The sequence below is a fragment of the Terrapene carolina genome, unplaced genomic scaffold, assembly GCF_002925995.2.
Source record: "Terrapene carolina triunguis isolate 2854851 unplaced genomic scaffold, T_m_triunguis-2.0 Scaffold69, whole genome shotgun sequence".
NCBI classification, from domain to species: domain Eukaryota; kingdom Metazoa; phylum Chordata; order Testudines; family Emydidae; genus Terrapene; species Terrapene triunguis.
In genome coordinates, this window is record NW_020664420.1 from 35490405 (window position 1) to 35509988 (window position 19584).

The 19584-nt window shown below is 41.3% G+C and overlaps 1 protein-coding gene across 1 annotated transcript in view; it reads left to right on the forward strand.

Annotated features, from left to right (window-relative positions):
* Window positions 1-254: 254 nt before the first annotated feature.
* The window catches only part of PIK3R1 (phosphoinositide-3-kinase regulatory subunit 1), a 67071-nt gene continuing 47741 nt past the window's right edge, over window positions 255-19584 (forward strand). The window contains exon 1 of the mRNA XM_024209376.2: window positions 255-993. Coding sequence (XP_024065144.2) covers window positions 660-993 — 334 coding nt within the window. The 5' untranslated portion in view covers window positions 255-659. The remainder of the gene's footprint in view (window positions 994-19584) is intronic.

Consider the following 19584-nt stretch of genomic DNA (forward strand, 5'->3'; position numbering starts at 1 on the left):
TCTTGCATATAACTTAAATGTAACATAGTTGAAGTCTTGCAAACTTAATGAAGTCTGAAACAATGTCATTAATCTCGTTTTTTTTCTTTTTATAGGTACAGCATGTGTGCAGAGCTCATTAACAGATGTTAAATATATGGAGATATACCTATCTCACAGAACTGGAAGGGACCTTGAAAGGTCATCAAGTCCAGTCCCCTGCCTTCACTAGGAGGACCAAGTACTGATTTTGCCCTAGATCCCTAAATGGCCCCCTCAAGGATTGAACTCACAACCCTGGGTTTAGCAGGCCAATGCTCAAACCACTGAGCTATCCCTCCCCCATGTTCTATGGCAAGTACATCAGAAGAAGGTGTAACAGGCTGTAAAATTCAGCTAAACTTGAATTCTTGGTCCCAGGAGTGCCAGGAAACTCAGAAAAAGAATTAATTGGAAGAATATTGATCTAGACTTGAAGAAGTGGAACACATCAGCAACATAATACCAAATCCTGGTGCTTTTTGAATCTTTGGAGGATTGTGTTCTTTAGGAATTCTTATTGACATTTTAACTATCCCATTTAGTACATTTTTAATCTGTTTGTACATAAAGATTAATCTGGACAACTTGAGTTTTGTTATTGTTTAATTACATTATTGAATGATAAAATATTTGCCAAGATGAGTGCAGAAGGATACCAGTACAGAGCTTTATATGACTACAAAAAAGAGCGAGAAGAAGACATTGACTTGCACTTAGGGGATATATTAACTGTGAATAAAGGTACCTTAGTAGCACTTGGATTTAGTGAAGGGGAAGAAGCGAAGCCTGAGGAAATTGGTTGGTTGAACGGCTGTAATGAAACCACAGGGGAGAGGGGGGATTTTCCAGGAACTTACGTAGAATATATTGGAAGAAAAAAAATATCTCCCCCGACTCCGAAGCCTCGTCCTCCTCGACCCCTTCCTGTAGCACCAAGTTCTGCAAAAGTTGAAGCAGACAGTGAGCAGCAAGGTTAGTGCTGTTAGCTCAATAATTGTTTTTCTTGTGAGTTTTTTCTCCTATCAGATTTCTCTCTATTCCGTAGTTTTCATTTAAATATAAGTTTGTGTATAGGACAACCTGGCAAATGTACTGTAGTCAGCAATTTATAGAAATCCTATAAAGATTTCATATGGAGAATGAGCAGATATTGCTGTTTAAGTTTTAAAAAGCTGAAGGCAGTTTTTCCATTTTTGGTGCATACAATTCACTAGCAGGAGTTCTCTGCAAATATTGCATTCCCATTGCAAAATTATTTTGTTAATGGCTTAAAAAGATAGATATAACCCTGGGTGAAAATATTTCTAACATTTTCTCTTACAGTAAGATCAGATATTTATAAAATAAGTAATAGAATGATCATAGAAGAAACTCCAGTTATTTTACCGTGTCCCCTGTCCAGAAAGCGTCTAGCTTCTTTCTGTATAAAGGAGAAAGAACTTCCTTCGTTTAAGCACATACTTCCCTAACTTCTGCAATATGGTGGTCAGAATGAAGGTAGAATTTGGCCTATGGTCCGTAGCTGACATTGGAAGGAGTTTTAATTGAAAATTGTAAGTAAATATCTGTGTCAGGGTGATTTGTCTAATCTACCTACTAAGATTCAGACTTTTAGGCTATGTTTACACTAATGCTTTTGTCGGCAAAACCTTTTTGTTGGTCAGGGATGTGAAAAAAACCACACCCCTTACCAACGAAAGACTCACCCACAAAAGCATCGGTGTCAACAGTACTATGTTGGCGGGAGAGTGTCTCTTGCCTACATAGCAACTATCGCTCATTGGGGGTGGCTTAATTATGCAGGCAGGAGAGCTCTTAGATATTTGCCTTAAACCAAAAGAAACCAGGCAAGCCCTGCAGACAGTATTTTGATATTAAATTACTTTTTTGCATTAGTCCTTATTTCAGATACAGAACAATTACTTAAGTGATTTTTTTTTTTGTTTTAAAGCATTTCTGCAACAGTTTCCTTTTATTCTATTTTATTTGTTTTTACCAGTAATTAACTACATGTAGTAGCATTTTTGTTTAGATCACCATGATTTGTGTGGTGGCACAATCCTCCTATACAACGACATCACATTGTGCTACCATGGACGTGGTGTTGGCAGTGTTACCCAGAATCATGACCTCAGTTAATCAGATGGAGTGGGATGGAAACTGGTTATGAGAGGTTCTGTTTATACGTAGCTGCTTTGATAATCTACAATGACCAGAAAGGGAATTCAGAAAATCGTATATAACTAGATGGGAATTTCTAAAAGACATTCTTAAAATGTGGTGGAGGCTTAATAAAGAACTCACGTGACTTATTCTTCACAGTAACTCATCCTCAAATATTTATGAATTACTTGTAACTCTTAGTGTTTTGATCATAGGTACTTAGACCCCGGGTAAAATTTTTAAAAGCATCTATATTCCATTTTTAAATTCTGGCCCGAAGTGCCTAAATCACTCAAAGTATTTAGTCGCCTAGTGGGATTTTCAAAAGCACCCAGGCCCAAGTCTTTAAAACTACTTATGCTTTGCTCTGCTCATTGTTGTAATGCCTAATCCCTAGGTGGCCTGCCCCAGACTAGGCACCCAGCTTCCCGTACAATACATGTAGAGAATTTAGGCACCTAGAAAGGGATTTTCAGAACCTGACCAACTGGGCATGAACTTTCCTAAGCTATTCAGAAGTGAAGTAGTGGGAACAAGGGCTTAGGCATCTAAGTGGCTGACCTGGGGCACATGGCTGATAGGCCAGAGATAGCCACCTCTCCACTCAAGATCATCAGCTGTGACTCTTCTGGAGTTAGGTTCCTAAGCCAGGTCAGCTTTTAGGTAGCCCATGCCCTAGCATCCAGAACTGTATCTCCTGCTTATGCTTGAAACTGTCTTATGCTTGCCGTGTGCACTCGTTGCCTTTTCTGCATGTGCTTTGCTGCCCCTGTGCCTATTGGTAGTCTGCCTCTGACCCTCCTGATGCAGGGGTTGACAGGTAACCAGTAATAGGCTCTGAGCATACCTACAGGATTGGGCCCCACTGGTGAGATCAGTGTTCCCCTGCCTACTTTAAGAATCCTATTTTGGTGTCTCTGGGCTTTAGACTTAAGCTATGGCTCCAAGCCCCTCTTTGGCTATGGAACAGCATCAGCGCTCAGGTGGCTTTACCGAGGTTGACTTAGGTGCCTTGGGAACTTAGATGCTGGTGCCTATGGAAATGTCAGTGGTGCCTAAATGGTGAATGTGGGCACCTAAGAGGCAGAGAAATGCCAACGTATCTTTAAGGATTTGGGCCCTAACTCCCATTGATTTCAATGGGAGTTGGGTTTCTAAACACTTTTGAAAATCCCATTAGGCACCCTATCTGTATCTTTATTTAATATTTAATCTGTTCCAGCCTCCTAAATCCCATTGGCTTTCAATGGGATTTAAGCTCCTGACTCAACTAGGTACTTTTCAAAGTCCCAACCTTTCATTGTCTTTTTGCAACTGGAACACACTGATTTTGATGCGACTACCAAGTCTGGTAAAGATTGGTTATTTCTGCTCTAAACTTGTTACCTGCAGAATAACTTACTTGGGTGGGCAGTAAAAACAAGAAGCCAGCACTCGGAACACAGGTAGCAGGCAGTGTTCGTTTGAAAATACAGCAGGCTAGGAGTGGAATACATTTATTGCCTTAAGTGCTGAGGCAGTCACCATTAATGGGCAGTGATTGCTGAGTCAGAAATTTAGGTGGTGCGCAGTAACTTGCCTGAGCTCCACATGTCTCCTCCTCATTTACTTTAGGGCAATTTAGAAAGCTACCCTCAGAGCTGTATAGTGACTGTCAAACTTTTCAGAGAAGTCAGACAGCTAATGTTGATGCTTTGGAGCCCCTTATGGAATGTGCTCATTATGGGCACTTCTGCAAGCTATGGGTATGTCTACACCCACCCGCTAGTTCGGCGGCTGGCAATCGAAGTTCTGGGTTCGACTTATCGCGTCTTGTCTGGACGCGATAAGTCGAACGAGGAAGTGCTCGCCGTCGACTGCGGTACTCCAGCTAGACGAGAGGAGTACCGTGGAGTCGACGGGGGAGCCTGCCTGCCGTGTGTGGACCGAGGTAAGTTCGAACTAAAGTACTTCGAACTTCAGCTACGTTATTCACGTAGCTGAAGTTGCGTACCTTAGTTTGATTTGGGGGTTTAGTGTAGACCAAGCCTATGACTCCGGCTGTTCAGTGAAATTCTGCCATTGCCTTAGAGCCCATTGTTGGCTAGTGTATGAGTGCACTGTGCTGGTAAAAATCCCAGACGAAAATAAGTGTCTCCCTTTTGAGTGGGACAGTGCCCAGAGCTCCAGTGGCAGAATCTCCCCTAGCTCTTGCCTCAATCTAGAGTATTAATTAAATGCGAGATTAGCATTCTTTGATTACCTTGGAGCTCTGGTGACTTAGAACTGCCAAATTTAACAGAGAATTTAATAATTTGAAAGGAGATTGGCCAACAGCCAGAGTGAGTTTTTGCAGAAACTTTTAAAAATCATTTTTGCACTCCTAGACCTGTAACTTCCTGGTAAAAATCCTTTATTTCCCCAAGACTTCTTTGAATTCAGGGGTATATCTTGTAACAGTTGACAGTAGCACGTCAGTTAGCACGTAAAGATGAGTGAATGGTGTTCTCTGCACAGTTGTGAGGGAAACACAAAACTTTGAACTCCAAGTGGCAGTGTGAAGAGTTAAGTTTGTATGTTCACTTGAGAAAAATTTGAAAAAAGTAAAGATTGAAAAGGGATCTGTTTTTTTGTTAAATAAAATACACCATACAAACTTCTTAAAGTAAGGTATGAGTATGTGCACCAAATACTGGAGACAACAGAGGATGGGTTGAGGGGAAGGGGGAAATCAAACTGAAAGGAGGGGATAGAAACCAATGTTAAATGTAAACACAAGAAAAAAGTCATTTGGACCCTCCCAAAAAAGGGGGGCAAAGGGTGTCACTGGAATGAGACCTGTAGGTGAAAGGGGAGATACAGTTTAGTTACAGTAACAGACGAAAATAAGAGTAGTTAAAAATGCATTTAATTTTCAGATGGCTAGTTCTGGTTTAAAAATTGCTGCAGGGAATGGAATAGTTAGTATTGTCTACAAGCCAAACTAACATGGCAGCAAGCCAATGAGATTCTTCCCAGGATGATAAAGTATTGCTCTGCACACTAAATGCATTTTGAATATATTAATGCTTGCTGAGAAACTTGCTTGACTGTATTTGGTCAAGTTTATATTTTCATCGCTTAACAATTTGAAGCTGCTGTAAATCAAAGTGACAGACTGGTGAGGGAATTGGAAATAATGACATCTTTCTTTACTGCAACAGTCTGTCTATAGTTTGTGTGCTTTTTATTTGTTCTGTAATTTGAGCCAACTGTGTGTGTATATCGACACAATGATAGTAGTTTTAGTGAGCTTATCAGAAAGACAGTTCTTTATACCATACTAGTTCCTTAAAATTAATTTTAATCTGTCAGTGTCTAAAGTTGAGAGAATTTTTAATAATCTAATGTTTGACTATTAACATTTTATGGTTTTTTTTTGTTGTTTTTGTATTTTTCTCATTTTAGTCAACTTCACTTTCAGGTTTCCATGCACTAGACCGGGGGTAGGCAACCTATGGCATGCGTGCCAAAGGCGGCACGCAAGCTGATTTTTTCAGTGACACTCACACTGCCCGGATCCTGGCCACCGGTCTGGGGGGCTCTGCATTTTAATTTAATTTTAAATGAAACTTCTTAAACATTTTTAAAACCTTATTTGCTTTACATACAATAGTTTCATTATATATTATAGACTTATAGAAAGAGACCTTCTAAAAACGTTAAAATGTATTACTGGCACACGAAACCTTAAATTAGAGTGAATAAATGAAGACTCGGCACACCATTTGTGAAAGGCTGCCGACCCCTGCACTAGACCATAGCCACCATTTTTGTCCCAGATGAATAACTGCACATGTTAGTAGTCCTATTAAATTTAATGCCACGAGTAAAATTATTCCTAACATTTGCAGTATCAAAGCCTTTGTTTATAAACTGCATAGAAATCTTTATTATTTTTCAAAATTATAAGCTATTAGAATATTTGTCAATCTTAAATTCTGTAAAAGCAGTTTTTACTAAACTTAAACTATAATTTTGGGCACCATTTGAACTGACTGTCCCATTTAAGTTATTTATAGGAGAATGTGGATGGCCGGAATTCTGGTTAGTTACATGAAATTTTAGGACTTCTTTCATTTTGCGTATCTTCCCTTCTCCTTCCAATTTCTCTGAATTCAGAACATGTTTGGTTTGCATGGGGTTGATTTTTCTACAGCATCTGGGTAGGATCATGGTTGGGGGGAGGGTGGGAGGAGGAGCTACAGGGCGCTGATTCAGTGCTGGTCAGGGCTATGCTGCACAGAGCCAACCTTACCTTATGCCACTGGTACAAAGTTCCTGCCCTGACATGCACCTGATGTATGGAGGAAAAAAGGGAGGCATAGGGATGCTGGCACTGTAGATAGCAGAGCCACTTCCACCAGGGGAGCATTCCCCAGCACAGTGGGGATTCTCTCTTAGCCTTCTTGTAGCCTCTTGAAGTTTACACATTGCAATATAGCCTTATCAGGCTGGAGAATCCATCCCTATGACTTTAATGGACATAATAAGTTCATGTTTTTACAGCTTAGGTGAGCGATTCCCTTTCTCTGCCCTGCAAATCCTTCTCTAATTCCAAAATTAACAGGTTACTTGTAGCCCTGTTAGGTTCCCTGGTTTTTTGACTCAGCTCTCATCTGACCAAATGTATTCATAGAATATAATTTATGCATATCTGAATCAGTTTGCTGAAAGTGGATCTTAGACTCTGGGGTCTGAAGTTTCATTAAATTACAGAAATGTTTTTCAGATTGCATTTTATATGCTAAATTGTCCTCATTTTTTAAAATTGCCCACCTCATTCAACAAACTCAATCAGACCAGAATTTCACCTTAGCCATTTGTTTCACTTTTACTATTCTAGAAAGCTTGGTTACTTCCTGTTCAATTTAAAACGGTCACATCTGTTAACAATGAACTCGCTCAAAGAGTATGCAAAGCATTAATAATCACGAGAGGCCGTTCAGCGTCATCACAGAAATTCAGCATAGTTTTTTAAACCCTTCGTTCTCTATCCTGCTATATAGATAAAAATCAGCAAGTCAAACATGATGACTGTGATGGGGTACACTCATTATAGGGGGCACCTCCTCGTGCCTTCCTCTGGAGACCAGCTCCTGCGTGATGTGGTGCCCTCTTCCATTGGCTACTCACGCTGTGACCCTTCTCTCTCTCTCTCTCTCTCTCTTCGATTCAGGATGCTCCCTCTTTGTGACTCAGTCATCCGGCCAGGACATTATATAGTCCTCCCAGGATAACAAAGTGCCTCCAGACTAGCTGGTATCTCCAACAATTCTTTGCCATTTCCCAGGAGCTGGTAGGGGAACCCAAGCCTGCTCTCTACATAGGGTCCCTGGGCTGGAACCCAGTAATGAGCAGCCAAGATCTGCTCAGTTGTACTCCTTGCTTCTGTTTACCTAGACTCTTCCTACTCAGCCCTCTCAGGCATTCTTTCCCCACAATTCCTCTGGGATTGACCCTTCTTCCAGAGCTAGGATCCCAGGGCTTATTCTCCCTCTAGGTTTTCTCCTCCCCTCTCTCTGGTCCCAGAGAGTGACGGCACGCTTCCTCTTTGCAGCCGCCTTCTGCTCTCAAGTTCCTGACTTTATGCTAACTGGCCTGCTCCTGCCTACCTGGGCTTCATGTTCAGTTAAGCCTGGTGTTCCCTCCAGGTGCAGCCAGATACTATAGTTGGCCTCTCAAGCACACATTAACCCCTCCAGGGCCTGAGTTAAAGTTTGTGCATGGCACAAAGTGTTGGGACTCCCTTTCCCCATACTCCTTAACCTGTCGATGACCAATTGTGGGATGCAGTGTGTGGCAAAGACCGAAATGGAGGGAGACTAAAAACTTTATTTATGCCTGAAAATTAAAATGCTGTAGGATTCATTCCTTTATTGTAATTAACCTCAATGCAATTATTTCTTTCCAATGTAAATAATGTTCAATAATAGCAATGAGGGAGACACTTTGTGTGGAATATAGGTAACTTGGGGACTAAAATGAGTAATGTCCTTCAAAGTAAGGGGCATTTGAGAAGTATGCCTGGAGCACCACTTCCTAGAGAAGTGATGGCTATCTGATGACCTGCAAGCTCAGGTATACAGAGCTTGATGTTGTATGAGCTGTGAGACTGCATAGTTCTAAGATTCCTCTACTCAGAAATAATGTTGATTTGGTGCTCCACTCGCGTTGCTGCACTGGAAAGCTGAGGGGAACACTACATCAGCACTTTCTGCTGGCAGCGGAGGGAAGAGTGAGCAGATAAACCCTAGTGGTGTGGGGAGAGGAGATGCCAAGGGCTCATTATTTCCTTCCTTCCTTCCTTTTTCCCTATACAAAGACACTCTTTGAGGATGAGTCTCCATCCTCCTTTGCAAGGTGTGGAGGAAATAGATCATTTTCCCTCGCAACCCATCATGGGTTGCCAACTTTCTGACTGAACAAAACCGAAAGCCCTTGCCCCACCCCCTTCTCCGAGGCCCCACCCTGCTCACTTCATCCCCATTCCCTCCATCGCTTGCTCTCCCCCATCCTCACTCACTCGCTCATTTTCACCGGGGTAAGGAGGGACCCTTTTTGACCGGGTGTTTGGTTGAAAACTGGACACCTAGCAACCCTACCATGCGGGTGGAAAAAGGAGGAAATTGTCAGGAGAAGGGAAGAGTCTTTATCTCATTCAGTTAACGTATTTGCCAGTTAAATGAAGGCTTCTAGGAAGTTGTCAGGCTTGCTCCTGGTGCCTTAATACTGGTCATAACAACCTTAGAGTTGTGAACTTCATTTTTGAAATGTTTACTCATGGGGGAATTCTGCACCACTGCGCAATGCACAATTTGCGCAGAAATTAATATTATGTGCAGAATTTCTTTTTCATCCCACAAAAATGGGCTGCAGAGCTGTTGGCCACCGCTATGGGGCGCTGGACCTGGCAGAGCCTAGCTCACAAATAGAAGACACTGCCTAGGGGAGGGGGAAGAAGCTGGAGGGTTCCCAGCAGCTACAGTACCCAGCCTGCCCTGAAGGAAGGAGGCGGCATGCTGGAAACTCTGTACAAGACTAGGACCCAGCATCAGGCTGTTTCTCCTTCTGGATCCTGGGCTCTGTGTGTGTGTGGGCGGGGGGGGGGGGGAGGCTAGGCGGGGGAGGCACAGTGGGGCTCTGGGGGATAGGGGGTATGTGCAAGTGTCTGGGCTGGGGGGGCCCCACAGCTGGGTTCTGGGGGAAGGGGGTGTGGGTGTCTGGCTCCCCTGCTGGGCTGGGGGGCAGGACAGAGAAGCGGACACTGGGTTGTCATAGGGGTTTCCGTAGAGCTCTACTGCTGAGGGAATTTTTTTGTCTGTATTGTTATAGACACAGTTGCTGATAAGTATTTTGAAATAAATTACAAAATAATTGAAACTGGCCTGATTATATAGGGTTATTTTGACAAAGTTTGCAGAACTTTAAAATATTGTGTCTAGACTTTAATTTTTTGGTGCAGAATTCCCCCAGGACTAAATGTTTGACCTACCGTGCTGCTGTAACCAGAAACATGACAGTAAAACGATAATGTGGTAGTGCATTGGTGACTTCATTAATTTACAAATCTAAATATTTTCTAACTGCCAGATCAGCCAATGTATCTGAAAATCAAGTTTACTACCTGTTACATCATGAACAGGAATGAAGGTTCTCCAGTCTACTGCCACCTAGCGGAGGCAGAACAGAACACGGCTTACTTTCACAGCTATAGTGGCTCTACAGTGCTAACTGTAGTTAAAACAACAGGAAATGGCTGGCCCTGAATAGGAAGGTGTCACTTTATTGACCATGGCTTTTGACTATTAACCCACATTTAGATTTGGTTAGTTGTAATTTAATGTTTTCTAAAACTGCATTTAATAGTTGAAGAAAGTTGCCTTGCCAAGTGCCTAGTTTCTGAACTATTAAATTATATGGGCCCTTGAAACTTCATAGCAATGAATCTTTTATATCTTCTTGCTTTTCTTTGCTTCTTCCTCTGATTTAAAAAAAAAAAAAGTGAAAATATCCCCTCCATTACATTAGAAAATGATTAAGAGGGGAGTTCTATCTGCAGATGGTACCTGTTGTGAGATACACTTGTTGGACTGTTGATTTTTAGATGGAGTTGCTAAAAACAAAATGTACAAAATATGCAAACTGAATATACAAAATAGCTATATATTTTGCAGAACAGTTCTACTCTGAAAATTGTGGGAGGCTTCTCTTAGGTGCTTTATATTTGGTCATGATCATCTGCAAGTTAGAAAGGCTAGTGTAGTTGTCAGGTCCTTGCAGCATAGCAACAAGGCCAAGCAGTTGGCTGTTATGGTAAAGATTAAAAAAGATAAGCATCAAAGTTCAACTTCTGAAAAGCCACTTTTCATATTGGATTGCTGGCTTCTGGTCTCAAAAAAGGCTTTTCACAGGGTATGGGGTGTGTGTGTGTGTGTGTTTTCCCCACCTCCAAGTCTGAAGTGCTCTTGTGAATCTTGTTTGTTTGTTCCTCAAAAACGTGTTGCCTTACTATGCAAAATGTTTTAAAACAACAAATACTGGGGAAAATGTCAGTTTTTCCATAGTTATAGGCATTTTTGTGAGCCTTTTTCTCCATAGGATCAAGGCATTTGGCCTACATGATGATATAAATGACCTCTTGTGCCAAATTCTGCCTTGGCTTACACTCTGTGTACAATCAGTTGCATTGGGTGTAAGTCACTAAAGTCAGGGCAGATTTTTCTTCTTTATGACTTTCTTTGTGGATACTGTTGAATAATTGCCTTCTATTTCACATGCCATGAGCTCTGTAATGTAATAAAAACCATAAAGACAAATGTCTAGCATGAGGGAAGCTAGTCTGTCTGTGACCTATTCTTGCAGTTAATGTGAAATGCTGAACAGATAGTTGTCAAAGGACATTGTCTTCAAGTGCCCTTTTTAATTAGCTCAAAGAGTAATCATGCTTCACTTTTCACAAACAGCCTAGATATTTTTTAAAAGAATATGGAAATTGTGTCCTTAGTAGACTTGTAAGGATAAAAAATCCTAACAATGTTCTTGTTTTATTCAAAACAAGAAAAATGACTCCTTAAATCTAGTAATCTATACATTTTTATGTTTGTGCATGCCAATGCAGCTGGTAATTGTTCAATGATCAGAGATTTTATACTGAACTGGTTAGTTTTCAAGTTGTATTTGCATTGCACAAAGTATAGTGGTATATCTGTAAAATTTAGCTTAAATTGTATGTTAAAGACATGAGGAGGTGCATGATTGTTGCCTGACCCCGCTGGCTGGTAGAGGGAAGTAAACATGCTAGTATTGCAAAAATGCAGATTGACAAAGAAACTACCTGTTTTACGCTGTAAGGAATACTCACCTGTTAGTTTGGTTCTGCAGTTATTTTAATGATGCTATTTTAGTCAAATCTGTACCATTATTTAGCTCATTATAGTTGTGTTTTAAAAGTACAAAACAATCATTTTGACTAATCTTTAAGTGACTTTCAGTCTTTTATACTACACATTCGCCACTTTTAATAGCTCCATATGTTACACACGTACAGCAGATTTAAACTTTGGCAAATACCAAGTGGCCTCCACATCTTAATCAGGATCATCGTAATCTGTTCTAGCATCTATAACTCATGACTGTCTGAAACAGACACTAGACTAGTAAATGCTTTTCATTTAGGTTGTACATGAGAAAATTAAAACTTTGAGATTCTGCAACACATGGTGTCTTACAGCTGTTGAGTACTTGCCAAGAAAGAATAATTCTGTATCACCAGCAAATGACCATACCCTCTTAAATAGTTGTATGGTGCCAATTACACATCCGCATTTTCTTGTGTGAAAGAACACAGATGTTAGCAATACAGCTGGCCATCAAATCCTTCACATGTATATCTTTCTTCCAAGCTGGTTTCCATGATAAACTACCATGAAATCAGCCTAAAGGCTGAAATCTGATGAATTACATTATTTTAATAGCTAGGACAATTGCATGATAAGTACTTAAGAATAGTGAGAGGCCTTATGTATTCAGAGCACTTGCAATACTTTGGACATTAGATTGAAATCACCCTAAACTTGAGAACTTAGTTACATTATTTTAACACCAAAGGGAAGAAAAAAATGTAACCTTAGATTTTATTTAGTAATGTAATTGAAATCAGTATCCCACTGTTTGGTTATTAAGACTGATTTCTGTTTGCACATTTTACTTTAAAAAGAACTATTAAAACTCTGTAACTTACAAAATGCTTTTTTAACTGTAACTTCATATGTACCTATTAAATTTGTCTTCCTATATCATTGCTGTTTGTTTTCAAAGTTAAAATACTTTTTTCACCTTAATTGACGTAGTTAAGGAAAGGTGCTATGTCTATAACTTATCACCTGAAGTCTTGTGTTGAATTACAAGGAGGTACAACTGCTTGTACCAACTCAACTTCCCTTTGTCACAACTGATGTTTAGATTCCATAGTGCAGTCTGGAGTAAGAGCACCTATATGTTAGTCTGCAGTTTCATAGTTTGACCATTATTTACAAAATCATTTACAATTGGATGGTATCAGAAGTTATTAATTATGATGGTAATAAGTGTTTAATATAAGTAGGAGCACAGGCTTGATATAAGTATTTAAACTCTTGAATAGTTAAACTGAAATGCAAACTTCACTGGAGATTTAAACCTTTATTTTGTTTTTAAAAAAATCTGAAATGGCAAAAACCAAGACATAGAAATGTAAACTGAGTGAAATTTGAATGGTCAGAAGCTTGATGAAAAATTAAGTGATTGAGGGAGAATGAGTTTAAAAATCACTCTCTTTGGCAGTCTTTTATTGGATTATTCTTTATCCCTTTTACAAGAAATCTAAAACACTCTGGGATCTATCATTTGTCTCCATTGTTGCTCCTTCTGTTTTTGATTATGCCAATATCAGTTACACGGTATGGACAAGTGCTACATTTATTATCTCTCTTTTTTGGGAGGGGGTTAATAATGACAAATGGGAACACTAAGACAAACCCAATGTTTTGATGTGGGTACCGTCACTGACTCACTTTAGTGGGAGGGAAAAAGACCAAACTCCTACCTCTATAGCCTAGGAGAAAGTTCCTGCGCTAGGAATGGTGAGTCCTGGGGTTCAAATCTCATCTCTTTTAGCTACTGTTGATATTCCCATGCACTTTACTTCCCTTACTATTGACTAAGGCCATGAATTCCAACCCTGGAAAGTGCTGGCGAAGAGCTGCTGAATCTCTGCTAACATTTAAAAAATGAAGGTAAAGAGCTTATGCTAAGTCATTTCATGCAGTCAGGAATAGAACCCAGGCAGGTGTCTAATGTGACAAACCTCAGTCTTATTCTCTGCACCATATTAGCTGTCAGTGTGATTATACCAATTTTGGACATCCTATCTCTAAGCACAGTCCTCTCCTGGAAACAAGGGTGGAATCCAGGATTCTTGATCACCAGTATTCTACTGCTGACTAGTAATAGTTGTGTAACCCCCTGGAAAGTGTGTGTGAAGTCCAGCTCCGGGGGCTGGTAATGAATACTGTAGCTCGAGTAGTTAGGTTCTAAACTAGAGAGCTAAAGGTAAGGGTGTTCAAAACCTATTGCTGACTTACTGTGGGGGATGATTTGACTGCATGTGATTCACACAGTGGGAGAACCTCTCTAAAACATATTTGATACATTAAAAACTAATCTGTAAACTATGGTGTGAATCACCAAAATGTGTTTCACATTTCAGTAATTTGTCAAGCATTCTACTTGTGTAATTGACCGTCATTGTGTGTTATGCCTCCTTTTTGGGACCCATTCGATCCAAAGAGGATATGAGTTTGTGGCAGCTCCTTAATGTGAGAGCTCTGGGGCTCCCTGGTTCAGTCGCTGACGGTGGCCGTCACACATGACGTGTTGAGGGGTATGCTTCATAGGGCCAGGGACAGGAGCCTCCTGCAGTGGTTAGAGCTGCTGCTGGGATGCAGGTATGCACTCTGGGATGCAGCTGCTTCTGGCTGCATCCGGGATTCAGAAGTCTCATTGGCCATGGAGTGATGACTTGGGATGGTTGAAAAATTTCTATCAAAAATGTGTTTTGACATCAAATTGGGTTTTTGACCTAAAAAAAATTATCATGGAAAGTTTTTTGCTCTCCGAGGAAAATTCTAATATTTTGCCATAAAACTTTGTGGTTGACAACCAAAATATTTCAATTGAAAATGGCATGCAGTGCCTCATAGGACTTGTAATTTTGATGCTTTATGTGCCCTTTCTCCTCTATTGGCCAGCTTTTCTGGCCAGACTACATCTGCCATGATGCAGCACAACCAGGGACTCCTATGAGAGACACCTTCCCCCGAAGGGAGAAGGTGGTAAATCACAGGATTTATAGTTCAGCTGGAGAGCATGGCCCATAGAGGAGAATGGAAGCAAAAAATGCCCCCAAACTACACCACCCATGCCATGAGACACCCTTGCCCACTTTCAGTGGAAATACTTAATTTTTTTTTATATTTTGGTAAACTCAAAATTTTCAGGGGGAAAATGGAATTTTTTTTTTTTTTTTTAACTAGTTCTAGTGATGATATGAACTCCTTCAGAGGTTCCCCTCAGCTAACAGGTTATGTCATTGGTGCTAAATAGGGAGGGTTGATCTTGGTGCACTTACTTCCAGTAACTTTTAAACGGATAAAATGTTACAGACACACAGACTTTACTGCAGCACGTCACAGCCTTTCTGATATCTTCTGTCACTGGGTTTTTGGTTAGGCCGGTGAACACAGAGCTCTATTCCCTCACACTAGGGAGCTGTCCCCTGGAGGTTCACCAAACTTGTATAAAAATACTAGTAAATTAACAAAAGAAAAACTACATATAGTGACAGTTAAGGTTGCATCACATGACAATACCCCAAAAACCTTAAAAACTCTGAAATAAGAATCTAAGGTGAAAGATTCTTGCAGACTTTTCCACCTTCATATTGCGTACTGCACTGTCAATAGTGCATCCCAATGCTCCATTGCTAGGTTTTGGTTTCTGTTGCTACCTGATGGTGTTAGATGGAGGAGTAAAAATGTCTACATTATTTAAAGAGTTAGGCCCAGATTGCCTCCAGCTTGGGAAGGGTTGTCGGGGAGTGCATTATTGCTCCCTGATTCTCTGAACTGGTTGGTGCTGGCCCTCCAGGCTTCAGTGCCAGCTGATGTGGGTTGGAGGTCTCCCAGGTACTGTAAACTGTCTGGGGAGGGGCAGAGTGCACTGTGTTGCAGCCATGTCCTCTCCCTGCCCCAACCAGCCCCATATGCAAGCCAGATATAGGGGGTGATGCAAGGGTCAGCTGTGTTGACTTTGCAGCAATTGAGAGCTCCACCACACTGGGGGAATTCTTAGCTAGCCAGATGTGGTTGCTTTTCAGCCCCGTTGTGCCTCTCACAGCAGTACAGGCAAGGTCTGGCCATTCCTTTTTCACTTCATGTTTATTTTACTTGTTTGCAGTGTACTTTTTCCCTGGAGAGAAACTTCAGAAAATGTCATCTCTTGACATTTTTGAGGCAAGTTATTTTGAGTAGTTTGGAGTGGATTCTGTACAATGGTTTGAATTTAATTTAAACTATGTTCCTGCCATCCAAATCTAGTCAATTGTTCTAAAGCCAGAATAACATAGTTACTCATTAGCCTACATAAGCAATTTTCTTATGAAAAGCAAGCCTTAGCGAGGGTTTTTTTCCAGTATAAGCCTGTTCTGAAACTTAAATTCTCTTTGTGGTCTTCACTTTCTGGCCTGTTAGCAAGAGAAAGTGTTGAGGAATACATATTCAGTTACACAATGGTAAGTAGCAAAAGCTTGCTTTGTATCAAATATCTGGAAATAAAGGACCTCTGTTCATTTAGTAAGGGGTCCTCGAGGGCACTGGGAGTTGTGTTGAATTCTTTTTGCTCTGCTGTATTTGTAATTTATTACCATTAGTTGAAGGATTAGCCTGCATTCCCTACTGCTTTTATGTGTTTCTAACTTCCTCTTGGGTTCAAATTTAGGGCTGACATCTACTAACCCCGTTGTTGTTTAATCTGTGTAATTTGCAGTCCCAAATTTAAACTGCTACATTTTCCTAATCTTATTCTTAGCAGGATACTTTCTTTTTGGTATAGTAAATCACTGGGTTAATAGCATTTACCACAGAACGTTTTAAGATCCCCGGCTTCTTTTGAGCTGGTTATTGGCTGACTGTAGAATTCTGTTGCTCTGCAGAGCTACAGGAACATTTTGCACCCATCTGTTGTATAGAATATTAATTATTGTCCTGGACTATGCTAGTTTAACAATCAGATCTGCAAATACCAGATGTGTTTTTCAAACTCATGTTAAATCTCACAGTGAAAAACAAATTGGTATCTCGATGATGACTGAAGATAAGAAACTTTGACTAGCTTTTATAGCTTAGTGAAAAGGGGAAGACAGTTATAGGCTGGTATGGTTTTTCTCCAGATGTTTCCTCCAAGACAAATATCTAGGGTTTTATTATGACACGGTAAGGGCGCACCAACCAAATAATGGAAAGCAAAGAAGATTCTTATCTTACTGTTCTAAATATCCAGTCAGTCAAACACAGTGGTAAACAAAGTATGTCAAAACGTTCAGATGGAACATACATGTGCTTGTTAAAAAGATGTGAGCAGTTCTCTTCTAAATGAAGAAATAAAATATTTTATTCAAAAGCCTATCAGATGCAATGAGAAGTTCTTTTTAGTACTAGAGTGCTTGTAAATGTTGCACATGAGTTGGGGTGGGGTCCTTTGCTTGTTTAAAGGAATAGTAATATAAGATAGAGCAGGCCCTGATCCTACTCCCGCCTAGATCAGCGGCAAAACCTCCTTTCATTTCATTGGGACTAGCACCCAATTTATAGTCCAGGATTAGCAGCACTGGGACACATCCTGCAGTCCTTTAATTTGGTCAATGGACATTTTGCCTGAGAAGTACTATGGGATTTGGACCACCAAAGACATAATTATGCCAGCTCTGTGGTGTAGCGCCACCATATTTACAGTACACCAAATTAGTGAATAATACACTATATACAATAATTTAAAGGAAAACTATTATTCTTTGTCCTTTCTGAGACTTTAAAACCATTATGATCATAGCAGAGGGCACAGAATTTCACCCAATAATTCCTGTATCAAGCCCATAACTTCTGGTTGAGGTAGTCTCTCTCTCAGGGTATGTGTACATTGCAATTAGACACCCGTGCCTGACCTGTGTCAGCTGATTTGGGCTCAGACTAAGAGGCTATTTAATTGTGGTGTAGATGTTTGGACTTGGACCTCAGCCTGAGCTCTGGTCCCTCCCACCTTTGCAGGGTCCTGGAGCCCGGACTCCAGGCCAAGCCTGAATGTCTACACTGCAGTGAAACAGCCCTTAGCCCATGCCCTGTGAGCCCAAGTCAGCTGGCATAGGTTTTTATTTGCAGTGTACACATACCCGTAGTCACCTCTGTCCCCTCTTGCTGGTACACATTTAATGAAGTTGGTTTAACTTTTTCACCATGCATATCTCCTGTACAAATAAAGATTTACTGGCGTCATGGTACTATTGCCACCAATTATGGTCCACAAACTTAACTTAATTGCAGCTGGTGCTTAAAACATGGCACTTTATAAGTAGATTCGGTTTAGCCAAATTGCTGTCTCTTTGTATTCCAATATCTTCACTAACTAATGTAAATAAGAGAGATCCATAAAACTAGATAATCTGGCAAGCACACTTGGTTTCTTAGGTTGCAATTGAGTAACTAGTATGGCAGTAACTATGGTTTCTCGTAAGTGAGGAAATGAAATGGCCACAGTTTAAATTTAATACTCTGTAGCAATAACATTACTGTACTAGAGTAAACATGGAGTTTTACAATTTTGATGTAGGCGCGTACTGTACATAGAACGTATTACACACAGACAACTACGTTTAAAAGAACATTAAGGTTGAAAAGTCAAGAAATGCCAGAACTAAGGTTGCCTGCAATCTTAATTTAGCCCTGTTGAGTGTATGCATTGCAATTGGGCTTGGTAGGATTCGGTATTAGTTGATAGCTGTTGGTAAACGTCGATTTCAGCTGACACTAAAATCAATGGGGAAAAAATATTAGTTGGTAACAGTTGTTGTGCCTGCAGAGACTGGGTGTCACCACCCCTATGGTAGTGCAGGGAGCCTTCTGCAGCCCTGCTGTCACAGGAGTGAGAGAGCAGGTCTGTCAGAGTGGAGCTGCAGAGGGCTCCATGAACTGCTTCAGGGTCAGAGACACCCAATCCCTGCGGACGCAAGGTGTGGGGTGGTGGGAGGGAGGCTGTGGTTGTTGCAGGGCAGAGCAAAGACCCCTGGCCAGGACTGCAAGGAGGAGGAGAACAAGCCCCTGGCCATGGGGGAGGCCACCCCACTGCCTGTGGTGTAGGTGCAGTGAGCTCTTTGCAACCCTGCTGTCACAGACCCTCTCTCACTCACTACATGGGAGTGCTAGGGGTCTCTGCTCTGCCCACTAGGAATACAACTGTCCCTGCACTTTATGCCAGCAGTGTGGCTGTGCACCAAGCCCTGTTCTGCAGCCCCAGTGTAGCAGGAGTGTGGGAGCAGGGCTGTGACAGCAGAGCTGCGACAGCAGAGCTGCAGAGGGCTCCCTCACAGCCAAAGGACAGGTGACACCCGTTCGGGTGTGGGGAGGCTTCAGTCAGGCTGGCCCGGCAGAGCAGAGACACCCCCTCCCCCACCTCCCTGCCAGAATTGAAAGGGGGAGGACAAGTCTCTGGCTGCGGGGGAGGTCACCCTGCTGCTGAACAGTTCCTGCCTGGGGATGGCTCCCACACTCCTGGCAGTTGAGTGAGTGGGGCTGGTGACACCCGATCCCTGCAAGCACAAGGTGCAGGGAAGTACTGTGTGCATGTTCTCTTTCTGAGATTGTTTGCACAATCCTCCTAGTTGTCATTCCTTTGACGTCTCATGTTTTGCTGGATCTTTGGCATGTAAAGAAAGAGTGCGTGCAAATGAAAATGTCTGTGGGGAGGGGCGGTGCGGGCACAGGACTTACGAAGAACCACAATATTTCCACTTTTGAAAACCAAGGGTGTATGAATATACGTCCTTATGAGAAACCCAAATTACAGGAATCGTTGTGTTAGGCTGTAAAGGCATCTGACAGATTACGTGCGAGTACATACATGTGTGTTTCATTATTTGATTGCTGTAGGAGACTGGTGTTTAAATTGGCAGATCTACTTATTAAAAGCAAAGCTTGTCTGCTGGCAAGATTACAGAATGCCAAAAGAAAAATAAATGGACCAAATGCCAAGGAAGGAGGGAGAGTATGTAGTGTGTTTAAAGCATGGGGAAGC